The following is a 14128-nucleotide window of genomic DNA, read 5'->3' as shown; positions in this document are numbered from 1 at the left end:
AATATTAGCTCTAATTTAGATTTTTTAAGGTTTATAATTTATTGTTATAACGGCTATCTAAACTACAGAATATCCTCTAAAATTTACCCTTGTGTTTTATTTAGGTAAAAGCTCAATCTTGTCGTTAAGAGCAAATCCAGGTAAGGGGATACAACACCTAAAAAAAATCCCCCAACAAGATTTTACTATAAATCTTTTGAAAAAGTGTTGGGGAATTTTACAAAGCGTTGCTCATGTGAAATTTTAAATGCCAAGCTGTTATTTCTCATATGTTTTTATTCATGCAATTTTATGCATTTTTATAATTATGATTAAGAGCATTTAGTTATGGATTATACATACTTACAGCTATGAGAAAGAGCAGTTCGAAGATTTGATTATAGAGTATTCTAAAGTTTATGATTTACATAGTTTTGAATGAAAAAAAAAAAAAGGGATTTAAAGTTTAAAGTCTGCACATGACTATAGTTATAAAAAACGGCTCTTACAGTTTTAAAGTATAGTATACAGTTATAGTAGAGCCTACAGTATTACAGAAAACGTTCATGTACAGTAATTGTTTAAATTCTGAGGCACTACTACAGTTAAGATCGGTACCATACAGGGTAGGAAGGCAAGCATACCAAAATACGGTGTGTGCTACCGGCTGGGGTTGGCCTTCACCTAGGGAAGATCCCCAACCCGACGACTCTTCTCTGTGACGACAGGCTGAGTCTATAGGTCTTTTGGACAAAGCCAACGTGCACCGCTCACGGGAACTGGCGGTGTAGAGTCTATAAAGGGTTAAACCATAGTTAAAGGATAAAAGAGAAAATAAAAAGAATTGATTTGATTATTCATGCCATTATTCATGTTTCTTGTTCATCTATTTTTAAGTTCTGTTAATTATACTTATAAATTCTGTCTTAATTGCTCATTTTGATATTTTTGTCATTATGCATAATTAATGATTTTATAGTATGTTTTATTTTCCTAGTGTTGATATTTCCTTACTGAGTTGTCGAACTCACCCCTTTCCCTTATAACCATTTTCAGATGAAGGTGTATATCATAGTCTTGAGGGGAGGAGTGCCTGTAGGACTCCTGGTAGTCAGTGACCCCCAGATCTGGCCCCATCCGTGGGCAACTCGGACTTACTGTACAGTGGACTAAAAGAAGATGTAGATATTTGTAAATAGTAGCAGTTATAGTACCTGGGGACTCCTTCGTGGACATAGACTGTAGAGCTGATAGATCATGATAGTACAGTTATATTTTGTTGATGGAAACTGTACTCATTTCAGTCTTTTAAATTATGTGGTGGTTTTTCTAGCAATGTTGATTGCTAGCTTTTGCTTTACTACTTCACTTTTGAGCTGTAAATAACCTCGAGCCCCAGTGTAAAATTTTGATACTGCTATCATAGTTGGTATAAATAGTAATACTACTTGTGTTTTGAAACTCTCTGTCTTTATTTACTTATTTATTTATCTTTTAGTTCGCGTTTCCCTTATTTTCCTAAACGGGGGCGTGACACCTATCAATTAATTTTTTATGAATAATGATTCAATGCCATCCAAATATACAACTTTTTACCACCTTGCCTATGTGGCAAGGTGGTCCCCCACCACGTCAACCCAATAAAATAAGAATGTGATGGAAGTGTGGCTTTCAGTATTACTCCAACGCAAAACACGTAACACGTAAATGGATTAACTAGCGGATAGAGATTCCCATCAATTTTACTATGAGAGAGCTCTCACGAGACTCATCTGTCCGAGCAAATCTTGAGTAGCCCGCCTGTTTATTTGAATAGATGAATTTCATTTCATATAAAACATGCTTATTGTTGGAGATCCGAATCCTAAGCAGCTCTATATTTAAGAATAGCTTGTGGCTCAGTCTCATTTGGGCTAGATGTATTTTCCTTTGACTTATGGGAAGAATGCAAAGGCTAGCATGTAGCTCCGGCCCATTTGGGCATTTGGGCTAGATGCGTGTACCTATGACCTATGTTTCAGCTCATGGACACGTTATTATATTTAGGAAAAATTGTCATTATAACTTCCATCTTTCATCACTTTTACAATTAAGTACTTAAATTTTTAAAAGTGTCAATTTAAAGTATCTATTTTTCAATTTTTTATTTTTTTTTTAAATTTCAACTCTCCGTTAGAATTTTCCGTTAAATTCTATTAAAATTTCCTAAATACCCTTGTTTTTTTTTTAAAAAAAAAAAATCATTAATTTTTTCAAAGATTCATGTATGAACATTTTAAAAAATTCCACTAAATCTTATCAAAATTTTCAAAATACCCTTATATATATATTTTTTTCATAATTTTTTCAAAGATTCAGGTATAGATATTTTAAAAAATTCTGTTAAATTTTAACTAACACCTAAATCCCTGCAATTTTTTTTTTCCTAAAAAATGAGGGGTATTTTGGAAAATTTTACAGGATTTAACAGAAAATTCTAGCGAATGGTTGAAATAAAAAAAGAAAGAAAAAGATAGAAAGCCTAAAAATAAAACTTTTTAAAGTTTGAGTACTTAATTGTAAAAGTGATGAAAGATTAGGGGTTATAAGTAAAGTTTTTCCTTATATTTAATAATGAAAATTTTATAATACACATAATTGTTCTTAAGCGTATTACGATTTTTATTATAAGTCCCTTATAAATTAATATGGTAATTTACATCGCATTTATCATGTCAGCCATTAAAATGTAGACTATCACATGACACGTACTACACCAGCTACTAAAATGTGAATTGCCATATGATAATTCACGTGAAATTCATTTTCATAAAATATGGATTATCACCAAAGTTTGTAAAGAAATTATAATAAAAACTGTAATACCCCCAAGTATTTTTCAAAACCAAATTTTACAAGCTCGATGTAGTACCCCATTTTCTCTTCCAGGCAAGAATTGGCTGGATGAGTACCTTTGTGAGTCCTGCTTATGACCCATTCTCTTCTATTCAGCTCTGATAGGGCTGTTTCTTTCCCTTACCCAAATCCATTGGTTTGCTTAAAAAAAAGAAATTGGGGTTTGTCCCACATTGACCAAAAAGCAAGAGTAAAAAAGAAAAAAGAACACATGCTTGTTCAAGCACATGAGAATGACCCTTAAAAGCTAAACAAATGAAAATGCTTGGATTTTTCCAAAATGGGTGTTCACACACATCTAACTAACAAGTAGTAATTAAGTTGAAATATTTAATATTAATTCGTGGTAATAACAAAATTTCTCGATTATTCTATGGAATACTAGAAGACATAATGGTCTTCAACAAGAAGTTGAGAATAAATATATATATTGAATATATATGAAAATGTTAAAGAAATCTTTGACTACTGAAAACATTTTTATAAAGACCCACAACTATCTGTTCAAGAAATATATTAAATAATTAACAAGATAAGAACAACTTATATTGAATATGAAGATCTTCACCATGACCATCGATTACATGGGTACTATTCTATGTGGTTGTTAATTAGAGATAACTTCCAATTGACTCAAGGAATAAGAAGACCAATAAAAAAAAAAAGGTATTAGAAGACCTTGACTTGCATACTTTAATCTTATTAAAGATTGGATATGATTTGGAAAGACAAAGCATAATAGCATATAATAATCACTTTCACACCTAGTTCGCTCGAGCTTCTCAACAAACATTTTTGTACGGACAAAGTTTTTCTTTAAATTTTTTTGTAACAGTTTATTAAAGTGATGTGTGTTTAAAATACACGTGATTCTCACATGTATTTTTCAATTAGTTATTAGTATATGCTTATATGTATTTCAATAGAATTAATTAAATTTCAATTATCCGCACAAGAACATAGAAATGATGATATTTTCACGAGGAATTTTGTATTAATAAAATATTTTAATAAAGAGTTGTTCGATAATATATGGGTTGTAATTAAGCTAGTTTACTAAGAAAAATGAAAACAAATTGGAAAGAGAGTGACTTTTAAATACACTTTCGGACTGTGAAAGCTAAAGTGATGAGTTGAAGGGTTGGAATTGAGGTAACTTCAAATTCATACAATGAATAATTACACTATTGATATTTAGGGTTAACCTAAATTACGAATCACTCTTTATGGTACAAAAAGTTTATGAAGGGTTTTGTGGTAAACTATAATTACAAATCACTCCCTGAACCCGTTTTCTGTCCACTAAGTTAACAGAGTCCGTTAGTGGATTACAATACGAATGATATTTAGAGGTTGTCTCACTATTTATATGACGTGGCAAACAAACGGGTTATTTTAATTTGGTGGACGGAAAATGGGTTTAGGAAGTGATTTGTAATTATAGTTTACCACAATGACCCTCCATGAACTTTTTGTACCACATGAAGTTATTTGTAATTTAGGCCAACTCCAAAAATCAGTGGTGCAATTATCCCTTCATATAATAATAGGAGTCGGATTATGATAAGAGGTGGAGTTAGAATGCTAACTCATTAGGATTATATTAGTTAATATTAGGATTAAAGTTTATTTGAATTTGAATATTAGAACTTTAAGTGTTATCACTTTAAGCTTTATCTATTTGTATTTCTACTTAAATGCCATTTGGTTGTTAATAAGGATTATTGACAATTGATATAGACTTTTGTCTTGTAAATAATTTTTAATTTTATTTGGATTCACTTGTGGTTTGTCTCCTGCCCTAATCCGAGTTCATGATTAATACAATTTTCTTTTTATTTTCACATTCTTCCGTTGTTCATCGATTTCCTCATAAAGTACCCATCATAAAATGTAAATGCCATCCATAAGTTTTAATTTGAGTCGTTGATTTAAATGAACGGTCCAGAACGCAACAACACACATAAAAGAGAAATAATATGGTTTAATTGGAATACAGCCTGGTACCCGTCATTATCCTCAAAGGAGAAAGAAGGTTTTATATGGACCTTCTTTTTATCTTCTTCTTCTTTTTTTTGTTTTCCTTTTTCTTTTCTTTTTTTCTTTTTTTTTTTTTTTAATCCTCTTTTGATAATAACTTAAATGTGCTATTTTTTTTTAAAATAATAATAATAATAAATAAGATAAAAGTAAGCATTATCATGGCTTAGTTGTACCAATTCTTACATTCTATACTTAATTGTGAAATTTTGGCTTAATTATTAGGGATAAATACCCCATTGGTACCTGAGTTTTACGTGTTTTTAAATTTAGTACCTCAGTTTTGTTTAGTATCATAGGTGGTACCTGAATTAAGGATAAAAACCCATTTGGTACCTCTGTTAGATTTTCCGTCCAAATTTTAACGCCTCGCCACGTGTCAACCGCTGAGGTTGACACGTGGCACTACATAAAAAAAAATTAAAAATTAAAAATTAAAATCTTTAGAAAATGATTAAAAATAATAAAATTTTAAAAAAGAAAATTAAAAAAAGAAAAAAGAAGAGGGGTGGCTGAGCCACCCCCTTGGCCGGTCTGGCCGGTCTGGGGTGGCCGAACCACCCCATAGGGGGTGGTTCGGCCACCCCACAGTTGAAAAAAAAAAAAAAAAAAAAAAAAAAAATTTTTTTGAAGGGTTTTGGCCCTAGGGGGTGGTTCGGCCACCCCCAAGGGCCAACCCTCAATTTTTTTTTGAAGGGTTTTGGCCCCGGCCGGACTGGGGGTGGCCGAACCACCCCCGTGGCCCTAGGGGGTGGTTCGGCCACCCCCAAGGGCAAACCCTCAATTTTTTTTTGATGGGTTTTGGCCCTAGGGGGTGGCCGAACCACCCCCTAGGGCCACGGGGGTGGTTCGGCCACCCCCTAGGGCCAAAACCCTTCAAAATTTTATTTTATTTTATTTTTTTTTTCAACTGTGGGGTGGCCGAACCACCCCCTATGGGGTGGTTCGGCCACCCCAGACCGGTCAGACCGGCCAAGGGGTGGCTGGGCCACCTCCTTGGCCAAAATGGGGTGACCGGCCACCCCCATGGTGGCCAAGCCACCCCTCTTCTTTTTTCTTTTTTAAAATTTTATTATTTTTAATCATTTTCTAAAGATTTTAATTTTTAATTTTTAATTTTTTTTTATGTAGTGCCACGTGTCAACCTCAGCGGTTGACACGTGGCGAGGCGTTAAAATTTGGACGGAAAATCTAACAGAGGTACCAAATGGGTTTTTACCCTTAATTCAGGTACCACCTATGATACTAAACAAAACTGAGGTACTAAATTTAAAAACACGTAAAACTCAAGTACCAATGGGGTATTTATCCCTAATTATTAATCTTGAGCTTAAAATAATGTATTAATGCAAGAAATCATTTTTTTGTAGGGACTAGCAGAATCTTTGAGTAAGGAGAAATAAAATAATAATAATATTTAAAAAATAAAAAATAAAAAACGTGAAAAGAAAAGCAAAGCAAACAAGAAAAGATCTCTCAATCAGCGGATGCTGCATCAATTGACACGAGTAGCACAAATCAAAGCAGTTACCATCAAGTTTTTAAATTGCTTAACCTACTTTTTTTTATAAAAAAAATAAATAAATAAACAAACAATACAAAATATAAAATACTAACAAAAACGCTCAAAATTATTTTTATTTTTATATTACACTATAACATTTTTTTAGGGATTGTTTGACAAATGTTTTTAAGATGAGAAATGAGAGTTTTGAATTTTTGGTGAGCGAGAAGTGAAAAAAAATATGTTTGCTAATTTGTAGAAAGAAAAAAGAGTGGATTGCCGAACGGGCTCAAAAATTGGGTTTGCTCATGCTTTTTAGATGATTTTTTATTATTATTATTATTTGAAAATATATTCTAAAATGACATAAGGGTGAAAAATGAAAATAGATTTAAATGTTTTGTGAATATTTTGGCAAAGGCCTCTCTTCCTCTCTTTTTTCATTTTTTTTTTTTTTTCACTTTTCTCTTGCACAAAATTTAAACTAGCTACTTTCATCTTTATATCACGTAATTTCTTTTTTAATATTTTTTTGACAATATCACGTAAATTAATTCTTACTACTATTTAAACAAAACAAAAATAAAATAAAAGTGATCCCAAGCAACTCATTTTGATTGAATTATCAAATAATTGTTGTTGATGTGATGTGATTTCTCAACTAGAGCTACTGTCTATTCAAAGCCGACAAACAATCAATTATGGCTTGAAAGTTTATGGAAACTTGAGAGCCAATTTGGTACTCAATTTGGCTCTAGTGTATTGACTAGTGAGGTCGTCAAAGGCAAAAGCTGTTAATTTTGCCTTTTTTTTTTTTTTTTTTTTTTTTTTTTTTTTTTTTTTTTCTACTTTTTTAAAGTAGTCAAAAGCACAACGGAATAAGATCCTCTCCATTTTAAATTTTTTATTGTTAGCTTTTGTGTTGGCTGCATTCTGTTGGACAAAATCACTTTTATGTAATGTTACTGCTTTCACAGGAATACTGCTTTATCCAGAATCTACTCTTCAGCTATATTCCTCGAGAAGATTCTGTGAAGTTTTCAAGGATTTATTTCGGTTCCCTGTCAGCCGTTCGAATGACGTGGTATTCCGTCTGGACGCCCATCAGTGTCGAGAAGGTTCTATCCAGCTTGCATCCGTCCGGACGTTTCAGCAGCACGTCCAAACGCCTCTCGGTACTCGATCAGTTTCAGATTTCTTTCTAAGTTCCAAGAAAGGGAAGATCGATCAACTGTTCGAACGATGTGGTATCCCGTCCGGACGCGCGTTTTCTTAAGGCAAGAATCGCAATTCAAATGTCACCGTCCGGACGTTTGACAGCTGTGGTCCGGACGCGCGTTCGTCAAAGAAGGAAATTGCCGATTCGACTTCAACCGTCCGGACGACTGCCTAAAATGGTCCGGACGCGCGCATTATAAATATGAAAATTGCGTTTTGAAGAATAGCCGTCTGGACGCTCATCCCCCATGATCCGGACGCGTGAAGCCTTATAAGGAAATTACTTACAGCGGACGTGCGACTGTCCGGACGATGTGCCATCCCGTCCAGACAAAGCTCTTAAAAATGAAATATTTTCTCGCAAAATTTTTGGAAAATCTTGTCGCACAGTTGTCCGTCCGGACGGCCCATGTCCACCGTTCAGATGGCGCCCATGTATATTTTGTCTGACACTCATTTGAGCCCCCAGCCTATAAATAGAGGCCCCTGTGCATTGAGAACTGCAAGAATTCGATGTGAATTCCATTAGAGCTCAGAGAAGTCATCAATCCCTCTGAAGCAGTTTTACAAGTGTGCTGTGCTATAAACCGAAGTCTATCTTAGAGGTCGGCTCTAAGATAAAGAATTCCATTGAAGACCCATTCAGGTAGGTGACCTGATTGGGAAGCGTTCGTGTTGGGTTACACGTCAGAGATCAAGGTACAACCACTGTATCGGTACATGTGAGTGTTACTATCTTGTATCTAGCTTTGTCTTCTGAATAGTGGAATTTCTGGGTTTGGCTGTCCCGGAGTGGTTTTTCTCTTGATTGAGTTTTCACTTCGTCAACAAAAATCTGTGTGTCATTTATTTTCCGCTGTACTTTAATTTTTGTTGACACGTATGTACACACTTTATTTTTGAAGTCAATTTCATTTTTCATTTATATATATATATATATATATTTTTTTTCATTTAATTATAAAGTAAGAATATAGTTATTTTTTTCACATTTTCAGTTTAGCGACTAGTGAGGTCGTCAAAGGCAAAAGTTGTTTATATTGCTTTTTTCTTTTTTTCTACTTTTTAAAGTAGTCAAAAGCACAACCTCGAAGAAGAGTGAAAAAAGTGGGATTAAAGGTATGTTTTGCAAATATTTGTACATAACAAAGTAGTGGGTTGTTAATATTGAAATTAGTAAAAAGTGATGATGTGATATAAAGTAAAAAGAATTTGTATAAAAAAGTGAAAAAAATTTATATTGTAGTGATTTTTTTTTTATTTGAATAGTAATAAAAAATTATTGATGTGATATAAAAAGTGAAAAAAGTTGGAAGGCCTTTATGTTGATTGTTATTGGAAAATGTAAAAAAGTGAGAAAAAAATGCATGAACAGTAGCAAAGCACTACTCTGGCTTGGACAGTTGTTCCCAAACATAGCCTAAGATTTACTGCATACAAAAAAACATTTTAACTAATATCTTAATACTCTTTTTTAGGGTTTAGGGTTTAGGGTTTACGTGTTGTCAAACTTTTCCTGAATAATTAATTAAATGGAAGGTGAATGACATATTTAACGTTCGAACTCAAGACTATTACTTTAATACCATGTTAAATCATCACTTATCAAAAAATTAAAACTGATAAAAAATAAAAAATTTAATTATTTAATTAATATGATAATTTGTTGACCTGTTTTGGGGTGGTCTCCCATCTCGATAACGAGTTGGAGGAGGTCAGACTACCCTTAAAACATGCTTTTAGGGGTGATTCGATCACCTTTAGCGTTTTTTATGAGTATTCGACCACTTCCAAGAAAATGGTTGGCCATCCCAAAATAAATTGGGGGGTGCCAGACCACTCTTAAAACATGCTTTTAGGGGTGACTAGACCATCCCAAAACACTTACATATACTCTCATTCGTACACTTCGAAATGTATTCTATTTGACGTTGCAATAAAAATTATTATTAAATTCAAAATTCAATAATGATACATCCAAATTTTTAATAGTGATTCTTAATATCACATTAGAGAGTGTAAGAATAAGAATATGTTAAACATTTCTCTTTTTGACTATCCAAATTTATTCAAAAATTTTTATATATATAAGAGTAAAATTGAAATTTTAACGTTGGAAAAACTACCTTATTTTTAATCATTGGACTCTGGCCCTTCAAATTACCAAAAAGTTTCAAAAAGACCTATTTTGTCGAAATATGCCTATAATACCCCTGTCACGTGTCATTTTTCAATTAAAAAATAATCAAATTAAATTTAAAATTAAAAAGAAAATTACAATTTAGCCCCCAAAACTACTAGCCGTTTTGAAAGTAGCAACCAAATTACCAAAAAGTTTTTTTTTTTTTTTTAAAAAATACAAACCTATTTTGTCGAAATATGCTTATAATACCCTTGACACGTATCATTTTTCAATTAAAAACTAAAAAAAAAAATATGAGTGTGGCCGGACACCCTCATTTTGGCCAAGGGAGTGGCTCATGACCCTTGGGGGTTGGGGGTGGTTTGGCCACCCCCAAGGGCCAAAAAGAAAAAAAAAAAATACAAAAAAAAAAAAGGTTAGGGTTTGGCCTTGGGGGTGGTTGAACTAACAGCCAAGGCAAATGAGAGTGGTTCGGCCACCCACAAGGGCCAAAAAAAAAAAAAAAAAGGTTAGGGTTTGACTTGGGAGTGGCCGAACTACCCCCATGACCCGTAGGAGTGGTTCAGCCACCCCAAACTGGGGTGGGTTTGGCCAACCCTAAGGGCTAAAAAAGAAAAGAAAATAAAAGGAAAAACAAAAAAGGGTTAGGGTTTGGCCATGACCTCGGCCACCCCCAGATCGGCCGGTTTGAGGTGGCCGAACCTACACCTAAGGGTCAAAAAGAAAAAAAAAAAGAAAGAAAAAAAAAGGTTAGGGTTCCAGGCACCCCAAGGACCAAAAAGAAATTTTTTTTTTAAAAAAATTGCCATGGGAGTGGTTCGGCCACCCCTAGAGCGGCTGTTTTGGGATGGTTGAACCCACCCCTAAGCCAAACGGGGGTGGATTCAGCCACCCCTCAAAACCGGCTTTTGGGGTGGCTCGGCCACCTTCTTGGCAAAAATGGAGGTGGCCGGTATATATATTTTTTAATTTTTTTTTTTTAGTTTTGTAAATTTTAGTTTTTATTTTTTAATTGAAAAATGACACGTGGCAGGAGAATTATAGACATATTTCGACAAAAAAAATATTTTTAAAACTTTTTGGTAGTTTGAGGGGCCAGAGTTCAAGGTTTGGTAGTTTTGGGAGCTACTTTTAAAACGGCCGATAGTTTGAAGGCACTGAACTGTAATTTTTCTTTTTTCTTAAAAAAAAAAAGTTAATTAAAATTTATTATATTTTAATTGAAAAATGACACATGATAGGGTTATTATAGGCATATTTTTAACAAAATTTATATTCTTGAAACTCTTTGATAGTTTGAAATGCCAAATTAAAATTCGAGTGTCGATAATTTAAAAGACTACTTTTAAAATGGCTTGTAATTGTAATTTGAAGAGTTAAATTATAATTTTCCCATTATTTATTGAAGTCGGCATGATACGATCGATGCTCACGTGAAAACTGAAAAACATGTTCAGAGTCCAACGGCCATACTGTTTTGTCCCATTTGGTTTAAACGCCTTTCTCATGTTTTTTTAAGGCTATTTCTAAAACGGCAATTGTTGTTAAATTCTCAATGATATATGATCACGTGAAAACTGAAAAACATGTTCCCAGTCCTATGGCCTACTGTTTTGTCCCATTTGGTTTAAAGGCCTTTCTCTTCTTCTTCTTCTTCTTCTTTTTTTTTTTTTTTATTATTATTTTTTTATTATTATTTTTTTTAATTTTTTAATTTTTAACTATATAATGCTTTAAATATCACCATGTTTGTTAAAAATTTTATTTTCTATTTTTTGAATAAATATATTAATAAAGTACTCAAAATACAAAATATATTGTCACCTGCACGCGACATTAAAAACAAATTTCAAACCGAAAATAAAAAATACCCCGAAATACATTAACAAACTTATGTTATATAAAGATATTTATGGGTGTTAAATCTCAAATTACCTAACTACTAAATGAAACTACGCTTTATAAAGAATATAAGATTGATGTGTTACAAACTCCCATTTTAAAACTCCTGACGTCCTCGTCATGTAGCGCTCTAGTACCACATGACCTATCGTTAATATGTGATTCTGATACCATTTGTAACGATCCAGGAAAAAACGTTAGTCAGATCTGTATTATCACCCCAAAATGACTAGTCAACTTAGAATTTTCCTAAAATTTCTTATAAAGTCCAGTTTCACCTAATAACTAGGCATTGTGGGACTTAGTATCTATGAGTATCTTTATAAACCACTCACTCTATGTGAACTATTCATTTCTTCCTAATATAAGATCGTGGTGTTACAACCGTAGATATTGAATTCACAAACGTTATGGAATATTATGATTCTAACGGTTAAAAGTTTAACCAAATCGGTATCCATCGAGCACAAATTGGTTGCAATATGCACCGATTTCACAATAACCACTTAAACAATTATACAGAAACATGCATACACAGCAAACAAAAATCAAACCAAAAGCAAAACTTTCTCTCACACGTGCAAACTAGTGAGACAAGAAAGGTACACAACATAATATTAGAACATTTATTGCTTAATCAAATGCAAGTGATTTAGTGGTTATTGATGAATTCTTTGATCCCTGCAATAAGATTTTCCGTTTGGGCAGCCGTATTTGGGTCCATATCCACTGCAATTTTGTTAAGATAGAAGCTGTGACTCATTCCATGGCTAATAAACAGCTCCACATCCTTGTTAGCCTTCTTCATGGCCTGGTAGTACTCCATCTCAGTGTCTATGACCAAGTCAGTCTCTGCTAGGCAGAGTAGGAATGGCGGCAGGTTAAGCTTCTCCAATGGCGGCGCTGCCGACCCCATTGGACAGGTTATCGGGTGGTCTTTGGTGCAGCCCTTCGGCAACGAAAAGCTCAGAAACTTGTCCAACATGTCTAGCGTTAGGAAAGGAGATTGCGGTTGCTCAAGCTCGGACTTGCTCCTCTCTGACCGCACAAATCCTGGGTGGATCGGAATCCCTCCGGCTAGTCTTAACGGGCTCAAATCCATCTTCCCTGCTCTTGCAGCCACTTCATGGACAAGGTTCCCTCCGGAGCTATCTCCGATAAGGAAAACACGATTGAAGTCCGCACTCTCCTTGAGCCATGGCTCATGTGATTCACCTGTTAAATGATTAAATTTTACTTTTTTCTGTTAGTTTACTTTTAGGATAAAAGATGATTTAACATGATATCAAAAAAATAAGAAGTCCTAAATTTGAACCCTAATCCCGCAGTTTACTTCACATTTCAATTTAAATATTTAACTTCTATGCATGCATGGGGCCTTGCTTATTAAGGAAGATGTTGAATTCACACATGATGAGGAGTGTTAAAATATCTGATTAAATAATTAAATTTACTTTTTGTTCTTAGTTTAAGTTGGTCCAAGTTTGAATCCACATATATATATATATATATATATATATATACATATATAAAAGGAGGAGCTTTAAAATATTTAATTTAATATTTTTTTATTAATTTATACTTTTAAAATAAGTAATAATTTAACAAACTCACATTGAATTGGCACTTATCAAAGAGAGTTTGAATCTACATGTACATGAAAAAGAGTATTAAAATATTTAATTAAAATAATTAAATTTACTTTTTCTTTTCGACTTAATCTTTTAAGAAAAATTGTGATTTAAAGAGATTCACCTTGAGCCAGCGAGCGAAGCCAGAGGAGTGTCGAGTAGCTATCGTCGACGGCAGCCGGGAGACGGTGCTCGGGGGCCCGGCGTAAGAACGCCGAGACACAAACCACTCCGGCTGAACGTGCAAGGCGAGTGTAGACGTGGTAGTACATGTACCAGTCAGCTTCGCTAATGCAAAACCCACCTCCATGGAAGTGAAGAAGGATTGGAAGCTTATCGTTTTCGCCAAGCTTTTTCTCCGGTAGATAAATCCGAGCCTTAAGACCAGACATTTCATTGATGACAACGTCTTTCACGGCTACTCCGTCGACGAATTCTTCATGGGGAGGGACTGGGTCGGCCATGAACTTGACCTCAGGCGGTCCGGTCCAAGTCCTGTCCACTGAGCCATCATCGTAGACTCGCAACCAACCCGACACCTCGTCAACGACCTTCCTCTCACGGACCATGGTTAGTAAACACTGGGTTAATTATATATCCTTTTGCTTTTCTTGGGTTTGAGACTAAAAGGCATGAGCATTGCTCCCTTTATATAGTGATCATGTATAGAGGTTTAATTGCTTTATGTGGGACAACAGGAAATTTCAGGGTCATTTACTCTTTAAACAAATTATTGGTTGGTTCACAGGGTCATTGTTTTCGTTTGTCGATAGAGTGGGTTGACGTGAACGTTTAATTCGAAAACATAGTGAAATA

The 14128-nt window shown here is 34.1% G+C and overlaps 1 protein-coding gene across 1 annotated transcript; it reads right to left on the bottom strand.

The window, feature by feature from the left end:
- Nucleotides 1–12152: 12152 nt before the first annotated feature.
- On the bottom strand, nt 12153–13942 carry LOC133880629 (carboxylesterase 15-like). Its single transcript, XM_062319611.1, has 2 exons — nt 13437–13942; nt 12153–12896 (listed from the first exon to the last, which is right to left on the bottom strand). Exons 1-2 carry the CDS (start codon nt 13879–13881, stop codon nt 12334–12336), a joined length of 1008 nt encoding a protein of 335 aa, XP_062175595.1. The 5' UTR covers nt 13882–13942; the 3' UTR covers nt 12153–12333.
- Nucleotides 13943–14128: the final 186 nt, after the last annotated feature.

The sequence above is a fragment of the Alnus glutinosa genome, chromosome 10 (genome assembly GCF_958979055.1).
Source record: "Alnus glutinosa chromosome 10, dhAlnGlut1.1, whole genome shotgun sequence".
Taxonomy (NCBI): Eukaryota; Viridiplantae; Streptophyta; class Magnoliopsida; order Fagales; family Betulaceae; genus Alnus; species Alnus glutinosa.
Note: the sequence above shows the minus strand (reverse complement) of the source record. Positions and strands in the feature narration are given on the sequence as shown.